A 12,547-nucleotide genomic window follows, 5' to 3' on the forward strand; every position below is an offset into this window, starting at 1 on the left:
TTATGACTGCTAGGAGATGTTCCTTGAGTAGTCTGTCCCCTGGAGAGAAACTGGTAGAGCAGAAATGTACAACTATTTTGCTGTCTGTAGCACTGCAGAGCACATTTGTTTCCTGAATGTTTTAATTCTCATTGGTAACGAGAAGGAGAGTTTAGGCAAAGAAGCAGGCCGACAAAACTGCTGCTCTTACAAGTGGTGCTTTCAGGGTGATGGGTAGCACTGGGATTTTTAGCACAGCCAGTCGGTGCTCTTCTCTTTCAGGAGGAACGGGAGGCTGCGGATGCAAAGCTGATGAAGCTGAAACTTCAGGCCAAGGCCAAGCTGGCATCTCTGAACAAACGCATTGAGGAGCTGACAGAGAAGGGCCCTCTGCTGCCTGCACAGGCTGTACCTGGAGAGCAAGTGTGTGCTAAGTCTGGGAGAACAGGGCTGCCTGAAAGATGTTAGCTTCTGCAGATAGCCTAGGGTCGCCCCGTGTGAGTTAGTAGGTCCCATCTGTCTCTGATGTTAGCAGGGTGTTCGTAGGTCCAGCAAGGATGTCTGCTGCAGGAAGCTGATCTGTGCAGCTTCTCTGTGCTACGGATCTCCTTGGGGTGCACGGCTTGATTTCCTTGAGGGTATGGGTCAGTTTCACACTGCATATCTTCACTACTCTGTTATGGTTAAGTTCTTGCAGAAATCACATCTGGGTCTGAGCTGTAGGTTTTCAAAGTTACCTGTTATGAGAGCCCAGCTAAGAAAAGGGGAGGTAGGCTGGAATATGAGAAAGAAGAAGGCCATTAAAGTTGAAAGGCAGTAGCTTAAGTGTAAGATGGTATTTCTAAGCCATGTAGCTTCATATGCCTCTGCAGTGTTTCATGGTCAACAGGAACCGTTCATGTAAATCTGGGTAAGAGAGGGGAAGGATGTTAAAGAAGCTGCTAACTGCTAGCTACTGTGGGTGCTGCTGAATTTAAGAGGACTTTGGAAATTGTTCTGCCAACCACATCGTGTTTTTAGAAGAACTTTGTATGAGTTGGCAAGAGGAATGAGATAGAAGCCCAAAGAGGTTGCAGCACGTTGTGTGATCTTCACTGAACCAGTGAAGATAGAGGCTATGAAAAACTCTGGGGAGAAGAAAAAATAATTGTAGGAAACGTCAAAAGGTGAATGCAAGTGATACTAAAATGTGGGCTTCTAGGTGATGGTGGCCACTAAATTGGAAAACACCTGAAAGACAATCCTGAAAAGTCGAAGGGAACATGGGTTCATGAGGGGCAAGTCCTGTTTCAAGAATTGCATCTCCTTTTATGACAAGGTCCCCACCCAGCTGACCGAGAGTTGATGTCTTTTTTTCAGATTTCAGTAAAACTTTAAGGCTGTTTCTCACAGTGTCCTCTTGGACAAAGCATCCAGCATTTGGGTAGCCAAAATCACAGTGCAGTGGGTGAGCAGTTGGCTATGGGTCGGGTTCAAAGAGTTGGTGGGGTTCTGCAGGGCTCCATTTTTAGGGCCACTTCTCTTGGATGGTTTTGTCAGTGGCTTAGACGTCTTGAAGGTATGCTGAGTGAGTTTGTGACAGTGCTGAGCACAATTTCCTCCTAAAGCTGTCTCTGGAAGGTAGGCACCAAGAAGGTGGCACAACTGTTGAAGTGACAGGGCAGTACTGGCAAAGGAATGAAGAGAAAAGGAAAAAAAAAAAGATTTTTCTTGGTAATAGTAAAAATAAGTTTATGGTTAGAGGTCAAGTGCAGAAGTGTTTTGTTTTTTTTCTTTTCAAAATTGACAGTAATACCAATAGTTTTCTTTCTTATGTTTCTTTTCTTCCTAATTTTTTCTTGCAATGTCAGGGTAACCAAAGTACAAGAGAAGAGCATCAGGATGAAGCTGAAGGTCTGGAAGAGCAGCTCAGGGAGCAAGAAGAGACTATTCGGGATCTGAACGAACAACTTGCTTTAGCCAAGAGGAATCTGGAAGATGCTGAAATCAAATACACAGCAGAGGTACATGGAAAAAAAATGTTTTTCTCTGACCATGTGTTTCTCACCCCACCATTTACTCTGGTGTAATTCAAGAGAGGATTATTCTTGGTGACATGCTGCTAGGGGATGTGGCCAAATCCAGCAGCCTTCACAGAAACCAGACTGCCATGGCTTCAGGACCCCGGGTCCACGCTGAGAGTGCTGTTCCTGGCAGCTGTGTGTGCACAGACAGCCATACAGTGCAGCACCTGTATGAGCACACGAAGTCCCTGTTTCTCTCTGTTAGCTCAGATGAGAGAATGGTGTGAATATGTATGGTTTTGCAGGTTGTGTGTCCTCCCAGTAGCTGTGCTCAGGTCTGCCCAGTAACCAGCCCTCAGATCACAGTCTCCCTGGTTCCTGGCACGTGGACATGCAAAACCACAGATCCTGTTCCACCTGTAGGCACAGACCTACTGGTCTTGCACACATGCCCAGAGCTGACTGGGATTCCCTGGTCCCTCTGTCAGCCAGCCCTCCATTCTGCTCTCCTTGGAGAGGTGCAGATACACACAGATGCTCGTAGCACACACCTGCACACCTTTCTCTCTGCTAACTGGCTCCCTGCAGTCTCCCACTCAGAGATGTGAAAATACACTGAAGCAGGTCTTGCCTTTGGAGCCCACTCTTGGAGGGCTGAGTGGTCCCTCTGGTGTAGCTGGAGCTCCCTTGGCCATCCAGCAGCCTGGTCTGCTTGTGATCTTGACCTCAGGTGCTATTCCTCATCTGTCTGTGTTCCCCATTCCACTTTTGAGGGAGAGGATCTTCCCTCTGCTCTGTGCTGGGAGAGTGCACCTCACCTGGAGCACTGCATCCACGTGGGAGTGCTCAGCACAGGAGGGACACGGAGCTGTTGGAGTGTCCCAAAGAGGACCACAGAAATGGTGCCAGGGATGGAAGAGCTCTCCTGTGAGCACGGGCTGAGAGCTGGGGCTGTGCAGCTGGGGAGGAGAAGGCTGCGGGGAGAGCTGAGAGCGGCCCTCAGTATCCAAAGGGGAACTGTGGGAAAGGAGGGGACAGTGCTGAGCTGAGTCTGTGCTGACAGCATGAGGGGGAACGGCTTCAAGCTCAAGGGGGTAGTGGGGCACTGGAACAGGCTGCACAGAGATGTGGTGGGTGCCGCATCCTTGGAGACTTTCACAGCAAGGCTGGATCAGGCCCTGGGCAACCTGATGGAGCTGTGGTGTCTCTGTGCATTGCAGGGAAGTTGGGCTAGATGGCCTTCTGAGGTCCCTTCTAACTCTTGAAGGTTCTGTGATTCTGCTTACCAGGTAGCTTGGCTTGAGATTAGCTGGTGATGCACTCAGCTGCATCCTCTCACTTGCTGCAGTTGCCAGCACCGCAGGCACACGAACCCTTTGACCCCCCAGCCTGGCTTTGATGACTCTGATGACAGCTCTCAAACTTATTTCCACTCGGAGGGCAGAAAGTATCTCCCACAGAAAATAAAAAGAATTCAATCAGACAGAGTGCTGATCAAATGCAGGGTATGGCCAGACAGGTGTGTTCACCAGCTGTTGTTACACATAACAACATGCTTGTATTAAAAAAATACCATTGCTGTCTATTTGTTTCATGCTTCCTCCTCTCCTAGTGTCCTAGATCCATGTGCTTCCGTGCCTTTGGTTCTTATCATCCCACCATCAGTGTGTGTGACCCCATAGTCCTCTTTGGCTGCTTCCCACTCTGTATCCCTCTGTACTATCCACCACTTTGTGCAGAAGGTGCTGAGCAGTTGAGTTAATGAGTTTCATGCTCGGATCATAAGAGGGGTGGCTCTCTCATTGAGGGAGGAGGGGAAGCAGCCCCCAGATGGAGCTGGGGAGGGAAGCCCTTGCTCTGAGATGGGGCTCCTGTGCTCTTGAGTTTGTGTGGGTGGGTTTTGATGGCTTATCATTGTCCTGGGGTGGAGGGTCTCCCATCCCCACCATCACCTCTGCAGACATCACCAGACACACGTGGTGTGCCGATGCTGAAAGCATGCGTGTGCTCCTATCGCACTCGTAACCCTCGTGGGTTTTGTTTGCTTGTTTCTTTTTCCTCTGGGTGCTATATTCTGGTTTCTGTTTTCAGCTGAGCTCGCTGCAGGAAGTAATTCAGGAGAAGGAAGCTCTCCTTGAAGAGCAGCTTCACCAGCACAAAGCTGAATTGCTGAGGGCAGTGGCCAAGGCAAATCAGGAAGCAGAGGTGCAGCAGGTACATTTGTTGTTATTGCCTTATTGTGAAGAGGAGAAAATACATTTTATTGGCCCGAGGGTACACTGAAAAAGCTGTTCTCAGCAAAGTAACTGAGCAGGGGTGAGAGGAGCTGGGATCTGATGGCTCAGGGTGGTTCAGTTGCTGTTAGGATGATATTTCAGACTTCCAGAGTTCCAGCTTCAGTCTGCTGGTTTGCTATAAGACTTCCCTTGTTGCGTTCTGTTAAGGGTACAGTTGTAATGCTCTCATTCCTTATTTGTGAAACAGTGGTGAGTGTCTTGCTGGGCCTTGATTCCAGGATAAACATCCGTAGGAACAAAGTTATTCAGGCCATTAAAGTATTGCAGAAAGTGGGGGGATGGATAAAACTTAGGGGATCTGCGTTAGCCTCTGAGATCCCCATCTCTCACAGAACCTGTGTGTGCTTCAGAGGAAGCTGGAGGAGCGAGAAGAAGCTCTGCTGGGACAAACTCAGGTGGTAGAGTTGCTGCAGCAGGAGCTCCGTGCGGCTGAAGAGCAAAACCAGGTACCCTTACGTGTGGTTATTGCCTTACTCCATGTGTCTGTACAGTTGGAGGAGCTTTGTCACTGGTCTAGAAGGATCAGCGTATTGCTGGGACAAGGATTGCAGCACCCGCAGCTCCCTCAGCTCTGAGCTCCGTTAACGTGCTCCTCCCTTCCAAAGAAGAGCACGGATGAGTTGCCACAGAAAAGGAAATACAATGATTACCACTACACAGAAAATGTGTCAGTCATAATATTGTTATCACACACATCTCCTGATATCTACCTCTGTTTCTGGCTTTGCGGTCCCCTCCAAAGTTTGTGGCTTCCATTTGGTTGAGGATGAGGGATACTGTGAGTTATCAGCACCAGAGATCTCCAGACAGGAGGAATTTGGTGTTCATGGCTTCTTCAATCCAGGATCCACTTGAAGCCGTTGTTATGTATGCTGAGATAGTTTTACTCCTCTTCATCAAAGCTTTCAGGGTTTCTGGAGCAATCTGGAGCAAACATGAGCTGCTTCATGGACTGGGAAGTTGGGAGAGAAGCAGAAATAAATGATTTCTGCCCAAACTGCTGCAAACTGCTTCATTGTCTCTGAAATGAATCGATTTCTCCTGTTTTTTGACCTTGAAAACAATGAGCAGAGAAAACATATCTTCATTCTGGGGATCCATTTTGATAACACACGTGTTTTGTTTTCCTTATTGTCATCATCACAAAACGTGCATTGCACGTGCAGTGGATGAAGCCCCGTTTTGAAGAGGAAGCCAAAAGCCACTTTTTGTTCCTTTCACCTATATTGGTTGAAGGACTCTAGCTTTGCATTTGAATAGTTTTTGTGGTGGCTCTCTCTTCCCCCCCCTCTTTTCATGTCCTTGTGTTCCCAACAGGCACTGAGGTGGGGTCTCCCAGTGCCCAAAAGTGGTGAAGGGCATCAGTGAGCTGCTGAGTCCCCACTGCTGCTCGTCCTGCTGGTGGATGACTTCCTTCGTGGCATGGTTCTTGCCCCAGATTCTTCCTTTTGTTTGTACACTCCTTTGTTCTGCGTGTTAATTGTCCTCTAATTGTTGAATTCTCCCTCTTTTTGTGTATTTCTTCCTCCCCATCTTGAGAAGCTTTCTTTCCTCTGAGAGCTCATGGCCTGTGTTCTACTGTTTCCTTTCTGTCCTATTCTCTTTTACTCTAAAGAAAAGGTTTTCTTCTCTAAATTCACATTGAGAGCTCTTGTTTCTCCCAGTATTATTTCCTTGCAAGATGCAAACAGTAGGGCAGGTTCTCTCTAACACATTGAGAGTTCTGCCATGTTTATCTCCTCCTTTCTGCTGCTGAAGTATTTCAAAGGGTCGCAGTGGTGATTTTAAGATGCAGTTCAGCAACTTCGCTTTGCTGTCGTGTCGGTCTAAGTCAGAGTTAATTTCCATATCCTTTTACAGGTGCTCCGAGATCAGTGCCAGAAGATGGCCGTGGATCTGAGCTCTGTGCAGGACGTGCTCGATGCAGAGAGACGAGCATCTCAGGATCTCAGAGAGAAGCTGGAGCTGGAAGTGGCCGAGAGGAAGCTGTGCTCCCATCGCTTGCAGGAGGAGGTGCAGTGTCTTTCAGAGCAGCTGGAAGAGGCGAGAGCAGCACAAGCAGAATTAGAGAGGTATAGAGGCCTGGAGCAGAAACAGAGGCAGGAGGTGGAAGAGAAGAACGTACAGATCAGTTGTCTTAAGGCAGCTGAGCAAGAGTTGCAATCTAGCCATGCTGCCCTTGTAGCTGAGAACCAGCAGCTGAAGCAGGACGTTGCCCGGCTGTCGGTGCTGTCTGAAAGCAGCGTGGCAGTGCAGGACCTGCAAGGTGAGTAAGCACAGCATGTTGGTGAAGAGGGTTCTCAGTAGTCTGAGGATCACTGATGTCATAAACGCTCAGAGTCCAATCGGAGTTTTTGGATTGTTTTATCACAATCAAAAGGTGAAAAGCAATCAGCAAGCAGCGCTGGGCGGGCCGGGGAGTCTCGCTCCACCAACACACCAAAGAAAGAAAGAGTACCTATTTAAAGGTATAGTTCATACAGATTCATCACGTTCCAAACTCTGGTTTATAGAGAGGATTACACGTAAGGGTCGATTTTGCTGTAAATCTTCAAACCCCGAAGGGGGAGAGCCCCTCACTGGTGTTTTGTTAGGAGGGACATCCGTTTTGGGGGAACAGGATGTCCGTCCTGTTTTCTTATCGATAAGCTTAACACAGCTGGCCCCACAGATAACTCAGTAAGGGGGCAGCACCTTTGGAGCCACGTGGTCCTTTTCCAGTGATCAGTTTCTCCAAGCTGAGTACCCCAAAAAGGACTACTGGCCCCTATTTACAACCATAACAGAGACATTAAGGCGCCACAACAATTATCAAGATGATTTGCAGTCGAAAAATTCCCTGAAGCCCCTCTTCTTCAGGTGGCCTTTATGGATGAAGGCTGTTTCCTATTCGTCCCTCGGTGCATTCCAGGTCGGTCTTTGCAAGGTCTGCCTTAAAGATGCTTATCTCTCACTCCTTGGTGTGAGGATTTTGCTTTCTTTGTTTTGCAAGGCTGGTGTTTGAAATGCAGATAGAGTTCTATCCTTCCATGCCTTACAAGGAAATTGTACTCCTTTAAAAAACTTCATATGCCAATTGGAATGAATGCCAGTTTAAAAGTATTGTGTCAGCAGCTTTGACTCTTTATCTTTGACACGAATCACCTTTATGTGTTTCACACTGGGTTGCCTTCTGCTTGGTTTTGTTCCTGGGACAGCTCCTAAGGGGATCTTGGTGCCTGAGTTCCCAGTTGCACAGGAGGATGGGAACGGTGTCAAACAGAAGGTCTCTCTAGTGCAGTCCTGCTGACTGCTGCCTTCTGGCATGGGCTGTACATCAGGAGATTGTCTGAGGGTTTTTCATGAGGTTGCCAGGCCTTTGCAGCCATCCAGACAATGCTGTTCTCTTCCCTCAGCTACCAAGCTGCTTGTTCCAGCGCATCTGGTCCAGTGTTGTGCCTCTTGTAAGTGGTGTTTATGTGCCTTTTTTTAGGTTCATAGGTTCATAAGGTTGGAAAGGACCTACAAGGTCATCTAGTCCAACCATCCTCCTATCACTATCCCTACCCAACTACTAAATCAAATCCCTTAGCGCACCTCATCTAAACGCTTCTTGAACAGCGCTAGGGATGGTGCCTCACCCACCTCCCTAGGCAGGCCATCCCAGTGCCTGACCACTCTTTCAGAGACAAAATGTTTCCTCAGGTCTAATCTCAATCTTCCCCAGTGAAACTTGTGGCCATTCCCTCTCGTCCTGTCATTATTTATCAGGGAGAAGAGGCCCACCCCCTCCTCACCACAACCCCTCTTCAGGAAGTGGTAGAGTGCAATAAGGCAGAACTCTCAATCTTTAGAAATACAAGGATAAAAAACCTACCAGCTCAAGAAGCAGCTGAGCTCTTGTACCATTCCTGACTTGGGCAGTGGCCCTTCAGTGTCTTATTCTTTGATTTTTTTACAGTTCCTCATTTTGTTTCTATCCCGATGAGATTTTAAGTGTTTTGCTACAGCAGTGATTTCTTTCCCCTCGTGTATAAGAAAGCTTGTTTATTTTTTTTTTTAAAGAAAACACAACAAATGAAAAAAAGCACATAAAAACTCTATCTGCTGTCCTTTGATTTCAACCAAAGGAAGAACAGAGAAGTGGTCATTTGGAAGGGACCAAAAAGATCAAGTCCTGCTGCCTGAACGCATCAGGGCTAACAGAGATTTGGAGCGTGTTACTGAAGGTGGAGTCCGAATGGCTCTTGGGCAGTAATGGGCATGGGGCATCAGCCGTCTCTCTGGGAAGGCTGTGGCAGTGCTTGCCCGCCCTCATGGTAAAGAAATGTCTCCAAATACTCATTCTGAATCTTCCCTTGTGCGGCTTTGTGCCATTCCCATGCTGTCCCATCCTATCACTGGTTACCAGGAAGAAGGGATTGTTGTGTCTCTCACCATTTTCCTTTCTCAGGGGAAGAGAACAATAATATCTTATTTTCTAATAGGTGTTTAAAACGTGTGTTGTGCTTTGGTTGTTCTTTCAGGGGAAAAAAATAACACGTTGTCTGATGACAGTGTGATATATTTTCACTGTAAGCTATGTGTCCTGTTCTCTAATGCTCCTGGAAGAGTATCATATTCCTTTCTAAATGAGAGCTTTAATTTTCTGATAGCTTGTTTAATGTGTGCATATTTTTTTTTGATGTTTCAGAAGGATCCCAGCTCCTTCTCCAGGAGCCTCAGCACAAAGCCACAGTGGTTGCAGGAAATTCAGAGGTAATGGTTAAGCGGCTGAAAAAAGTCAAAACTAAAAAGGGTCAAGGGCTGCCCTTAAATCAGCTAAGCTGCAATGGCCTTTTTTAACAATCCTCTTTGGAAGGTTATTATTAGCTGGATTAATGTTGAAAGACAGAAATAGCTTCCAAATACTGCTTGTCCCATGTTCTTATGAGACCACATTTCCCTTTGCTGTCTGTTTGGGATTCTCGTGTCCTTAATCTGCCAAATCCATATTCTTGCTGTTTTCTACCTCTTTTGAGATAATTTTTCAGCAAAATCGTGGGCTAAACTGGGGGATTTAGTGGGAAATAGAGTTCAAAAGTCTCAGCTGTTGTTAAAGGATGCCTTCCAAACCCAGCCCATCCCTGCTGCCCCAGTGAGGTCTGGCAGACTGACTGGAGCAAGCTGAGTTCTTTTAGTCAGATAGAATACTTAGAGTGTGTCTTTTTATGCTTCCACCACAAAAATCTCCGGGCAGGATTGTGGGCAGGTTTGGATACCTTCTGCTTTGCTTTGTGTTCCTTCAGCAAGGTGAGGGAGTTGGCTGCCTCTGTATCTGTCCTAAGCTGTGGAATTGTTTGCTTAGAGCCAGCTCTGGGCTCCTTTCAGACTGCTCTGCTCTGCTCCCGTCCACCAGCAGGGGGAAGATGATGATGATGATGATGCTGGCTCTGATGGTCCTCTGCAACACAGATAGAAAAGTTGGCATGTAAGACTCTCAAGTGCAGAGTCAATACATCCTGCTTTACACAGAGCCTTGTGCTCCAGCTGTCCGGTGTTGGGCTGTAAGCCGGTGGCTCAGGAGATGCACACACGTAACATAAGCATGTGCACGGTCGTGGTCTTTCCAAGGGCAGACATAAACCTTTCAGCTATTTCCTAGAGCCCCTTTATAGGCAGTGGAGAGAATAAGTGCTTTAGCATATGACCTGATTTGGCCAAGGTGGGTACTGAAAATCAGTTGGTGAATCCAGTGCTGGAAGTGTCCATTTCAGTGCCACACACACATATATATAAATAACTACACAGTCCACATAAATACCTTTTACGCAGCATTCGTGTTTGGACAGCTCTGTTCTGACACTTGTGCCCTTGACGCGTTACTTCAAGCCAAAGTATCTGTGAACTTAAGCCCAGTAGAGGGGTTTGGGTCGTGAACTGATACCCTGATTTGCTGAGCTATGTCTCTTGCTTAATATCCTAACTACACTATCTTATTCCCATCAAGCATCAGAGTTGGGTCTAAAGTAGAGATTGACAGTTTATCTAAGCTTGGTTTGTGCTCTAAGCTGAGATTGCTGTTTTCTAATGCAAAGACCACAGCTCAAAACTAAGTGTGTTTTCTTCTACCACTAGAACAGGAATGGTGGAGCTGAGGTGAAGATGCAAGATGCACAGACTCTGGAAGATTCTGCCTCTTACACTGACTGCTGTGCTACGTCTGGAGGTAAGGACGTACAAAACACGTTGACCACAACATTGTGGAAATGGTAGAGCTGCCAGGAAAAGTCCAAAATGATTTGGAAAGAAGAGCTTTGAAGTCAAAATCTAAAGATGTAGAGGAGACGCAGAACAAAAAAAAGATACAGGGAAGGTGTGAGAGAAAATAATAATTCAGGCAGGTGAGAATACGTGGAAAAAAAAGAGCTAGTATGTAAGTTGAGAAAGGAGAAGGTTTTGCAGGAGACCATAGAGGCAGAGGCTGTTGAGTAATGTGCAGAAGAGCATTGAGGGTAAGATGAAGTACTCAGTTCCTGTCTGGGAGCTAAGAAGATTGTTTTGCCTCGGGTGTTACCAATGGTCCCTTCCCCATGCTCCAAATTCTAAAAGCCATGAGTGCCCTATTGAAGTGCTCACACCTCTCTCTTCTTGCCCTGCATGAAGAGATGATCACTTAATTGCTTGAGTGCATGTGCTCTTGTCATAAATGTATGTAGAATAGCAAAATTAAAACTGAACGAGCAGGTATGAACTCTGGTGCTTCCTAATGATTAATTGCTGAAGTTTACAGCCTTGGTTCCTTAACGCACTAATTATTAATTTTTTTTTTCTTTATTAACAACAAAAGAACCATCTTGTACCACCTGTAAATCCTGTGAGTTTTGAGCTTAAGTCTTGTAGAAATACAACAGAGCTAACTGCTGGCTCTTAGAAGAAGGCTCTTTTCTCAAAGAAGGGTGGAACTGCAGGGCTCCTAAGTAAATGCTGTTCATTTTGAAGGGTATTAAGCATATTCGTTCACTGCATCTTTATCTCTTCATTATTCTGCTGCAGTTATGCATGATGCTGACTTAGGTGATGCCAGCACGCAGTAAATGCGGGATGCATTTGACAGATGACACCAAGTTGGGAGGATGTGTCAAACTGCCTGAGGGTGGGGAGGCCCTTCAGAGGGATTTGGATAGGCTGAACAGCTGGGCTGAGCTCAATGGGATGAGGTTCAATAAGACCAAGTGCCGGGTGCTGCACTTTGGCCACAATAACCCCATGCAATGCTATAGGCTTGGGGCAGAATGGCTTGAAGAATGGAGAGAGGAAAAGGACCTGGGGGTGTTGGTTGATGCTCGGCTCAACATGAGCCGGCAGTGTGCCCAGGTGGCCAAGAAGGCCAACAGCATCCTGGCCTGGATTAGAAATAGCGCAGCCAGCAGGAGCAGGGAGGTGATCATCCCCCTGTACTCAGCTCTGGTACGGCCGCACCTTGAGTGCTGTGTTCAGTTTTGGGCCCCTCACTCCAAGAAGGACATTGAGGCCCTGGAGCGTGTTCAGAGAAGGGCAACAAAACTGGGGAGAGGTCTGGAGCACAATGAAGAGCGGCTGAGGGAGCTGGGATGGTTTAGTCTGGAGAAGAGGAGGCTCAGAGGAGACCTTATTGCACTCTGCCACTTCCTGAAGGGGGGTTGTGGTGAGGAGGGGGTGGGCCTCTTCTCCCTGATAAATAATGACAGGACGAGAGGGCCAGAAGTTGCACCAGGGAAGATTTAGATTAGACCTGAGGAAACATTTTTTCTCTGAAAGAGTGGTCAGGCACTGGGATGGCCTGCCTAGGGAGGTGAGTGAGGCACCATCCCTAGCACTGTTCAAGAAGCGTATAGATGAGGTGCTGAGGGATTGGATTTAGTAGTTGGGTAGGGATAGCGATAGGAGGATGGTTGGACTAGATGATCTTGTAGGTCCTTTCCAACCTTATGAACCTATGAACCTATGCTTTGCATCTGTGGAGCTTGAGGCTGTCTGGACCACGTGCATTGCTCCAACTCTTGACCTTTTCTATGTCCTACCCGGGGATTCGGAGAATCTCCAGTCCCATGGATTTTCTTTCCAGTTGTCTACTGCGTAGCTCGTTTACTGGTGGTGACGTGTATGTTTTGTCATAGATGTGTCAGGAGAGATGCTGAATTCTGAAGGACAGAAGCCTCTTGGTGACACTTCGGTCCGACCTGAGGTACAAATTTCACCCGTTACTTTTTGCTTTTCAGTATTGTATGCACACATAGATATGGTAACATGGCCTGACTGAATGGACAG

The 12,547-nt window shown here is 47.1% G+C and overlaps 1 protein-coding gene across 1 annotated transcript in view; it reads left to right on the plus strand.

Moving 5' to 3' along the window:
- Positions 1 to 12,547, plus strand: part of GOLGB1 (golgin B1) — a 32,225-nt gene that overhangs the window by 1,298 nt on the left and 18,380 nt on the right. Inside the window, exons 3-10 of the mRNA XM_065749217.1 lie at positions 262 to 369; positions 1,836 to 1,982; positions 4,074 to 4,196; positions 4,612 to 4,725; positions 6,140 to 6,545; positions 8,952 to 9,016; positions 10,376 to 10,466; positions 12,397 to 12,464. Coding sequence (XP_065605289.1) covers positions 262 to 369; positions 1,836 to 1,982; positions 4,074 to 4,196; positions 4,612 to 4,725; positions 6,140 to 6,545; positions 8,952 to 9,016; positions 10,376 to 10,466; positions 12,397 to 12,464 — 1,122 coding nt within the window. The remainder of the gene's footprint in view (positions 1 to 261; positions 370 to 1,835; positions 1,983 to 4,073; positions 4,197 to 4,611; positions 4,726 to 6,139; positions 6,546 to 8,951; positions 9,017 to 10,375; positions 10,467 to 12,396; positions 12,465 to 12,547) is intronic.

The sequence above is a fragment of the Cyrtonyx montezumae genome, unplaced genomic scaffold (genome assembly GCF_038088225.1).
Source record: "Cyrtonyx montezumae isolate F1298 unplaced genomic scaffold, pur_monq_1.0 scaffold_59, whole genome shotgun sequence".
Taxonomy (NCBI): domain Eukaryota; kingdom Metazoa; phylum Chordata; class Aves; order Galliformes; family Odontophoridae; genus Cyrtonyx; species Cyrtonyx montezumae.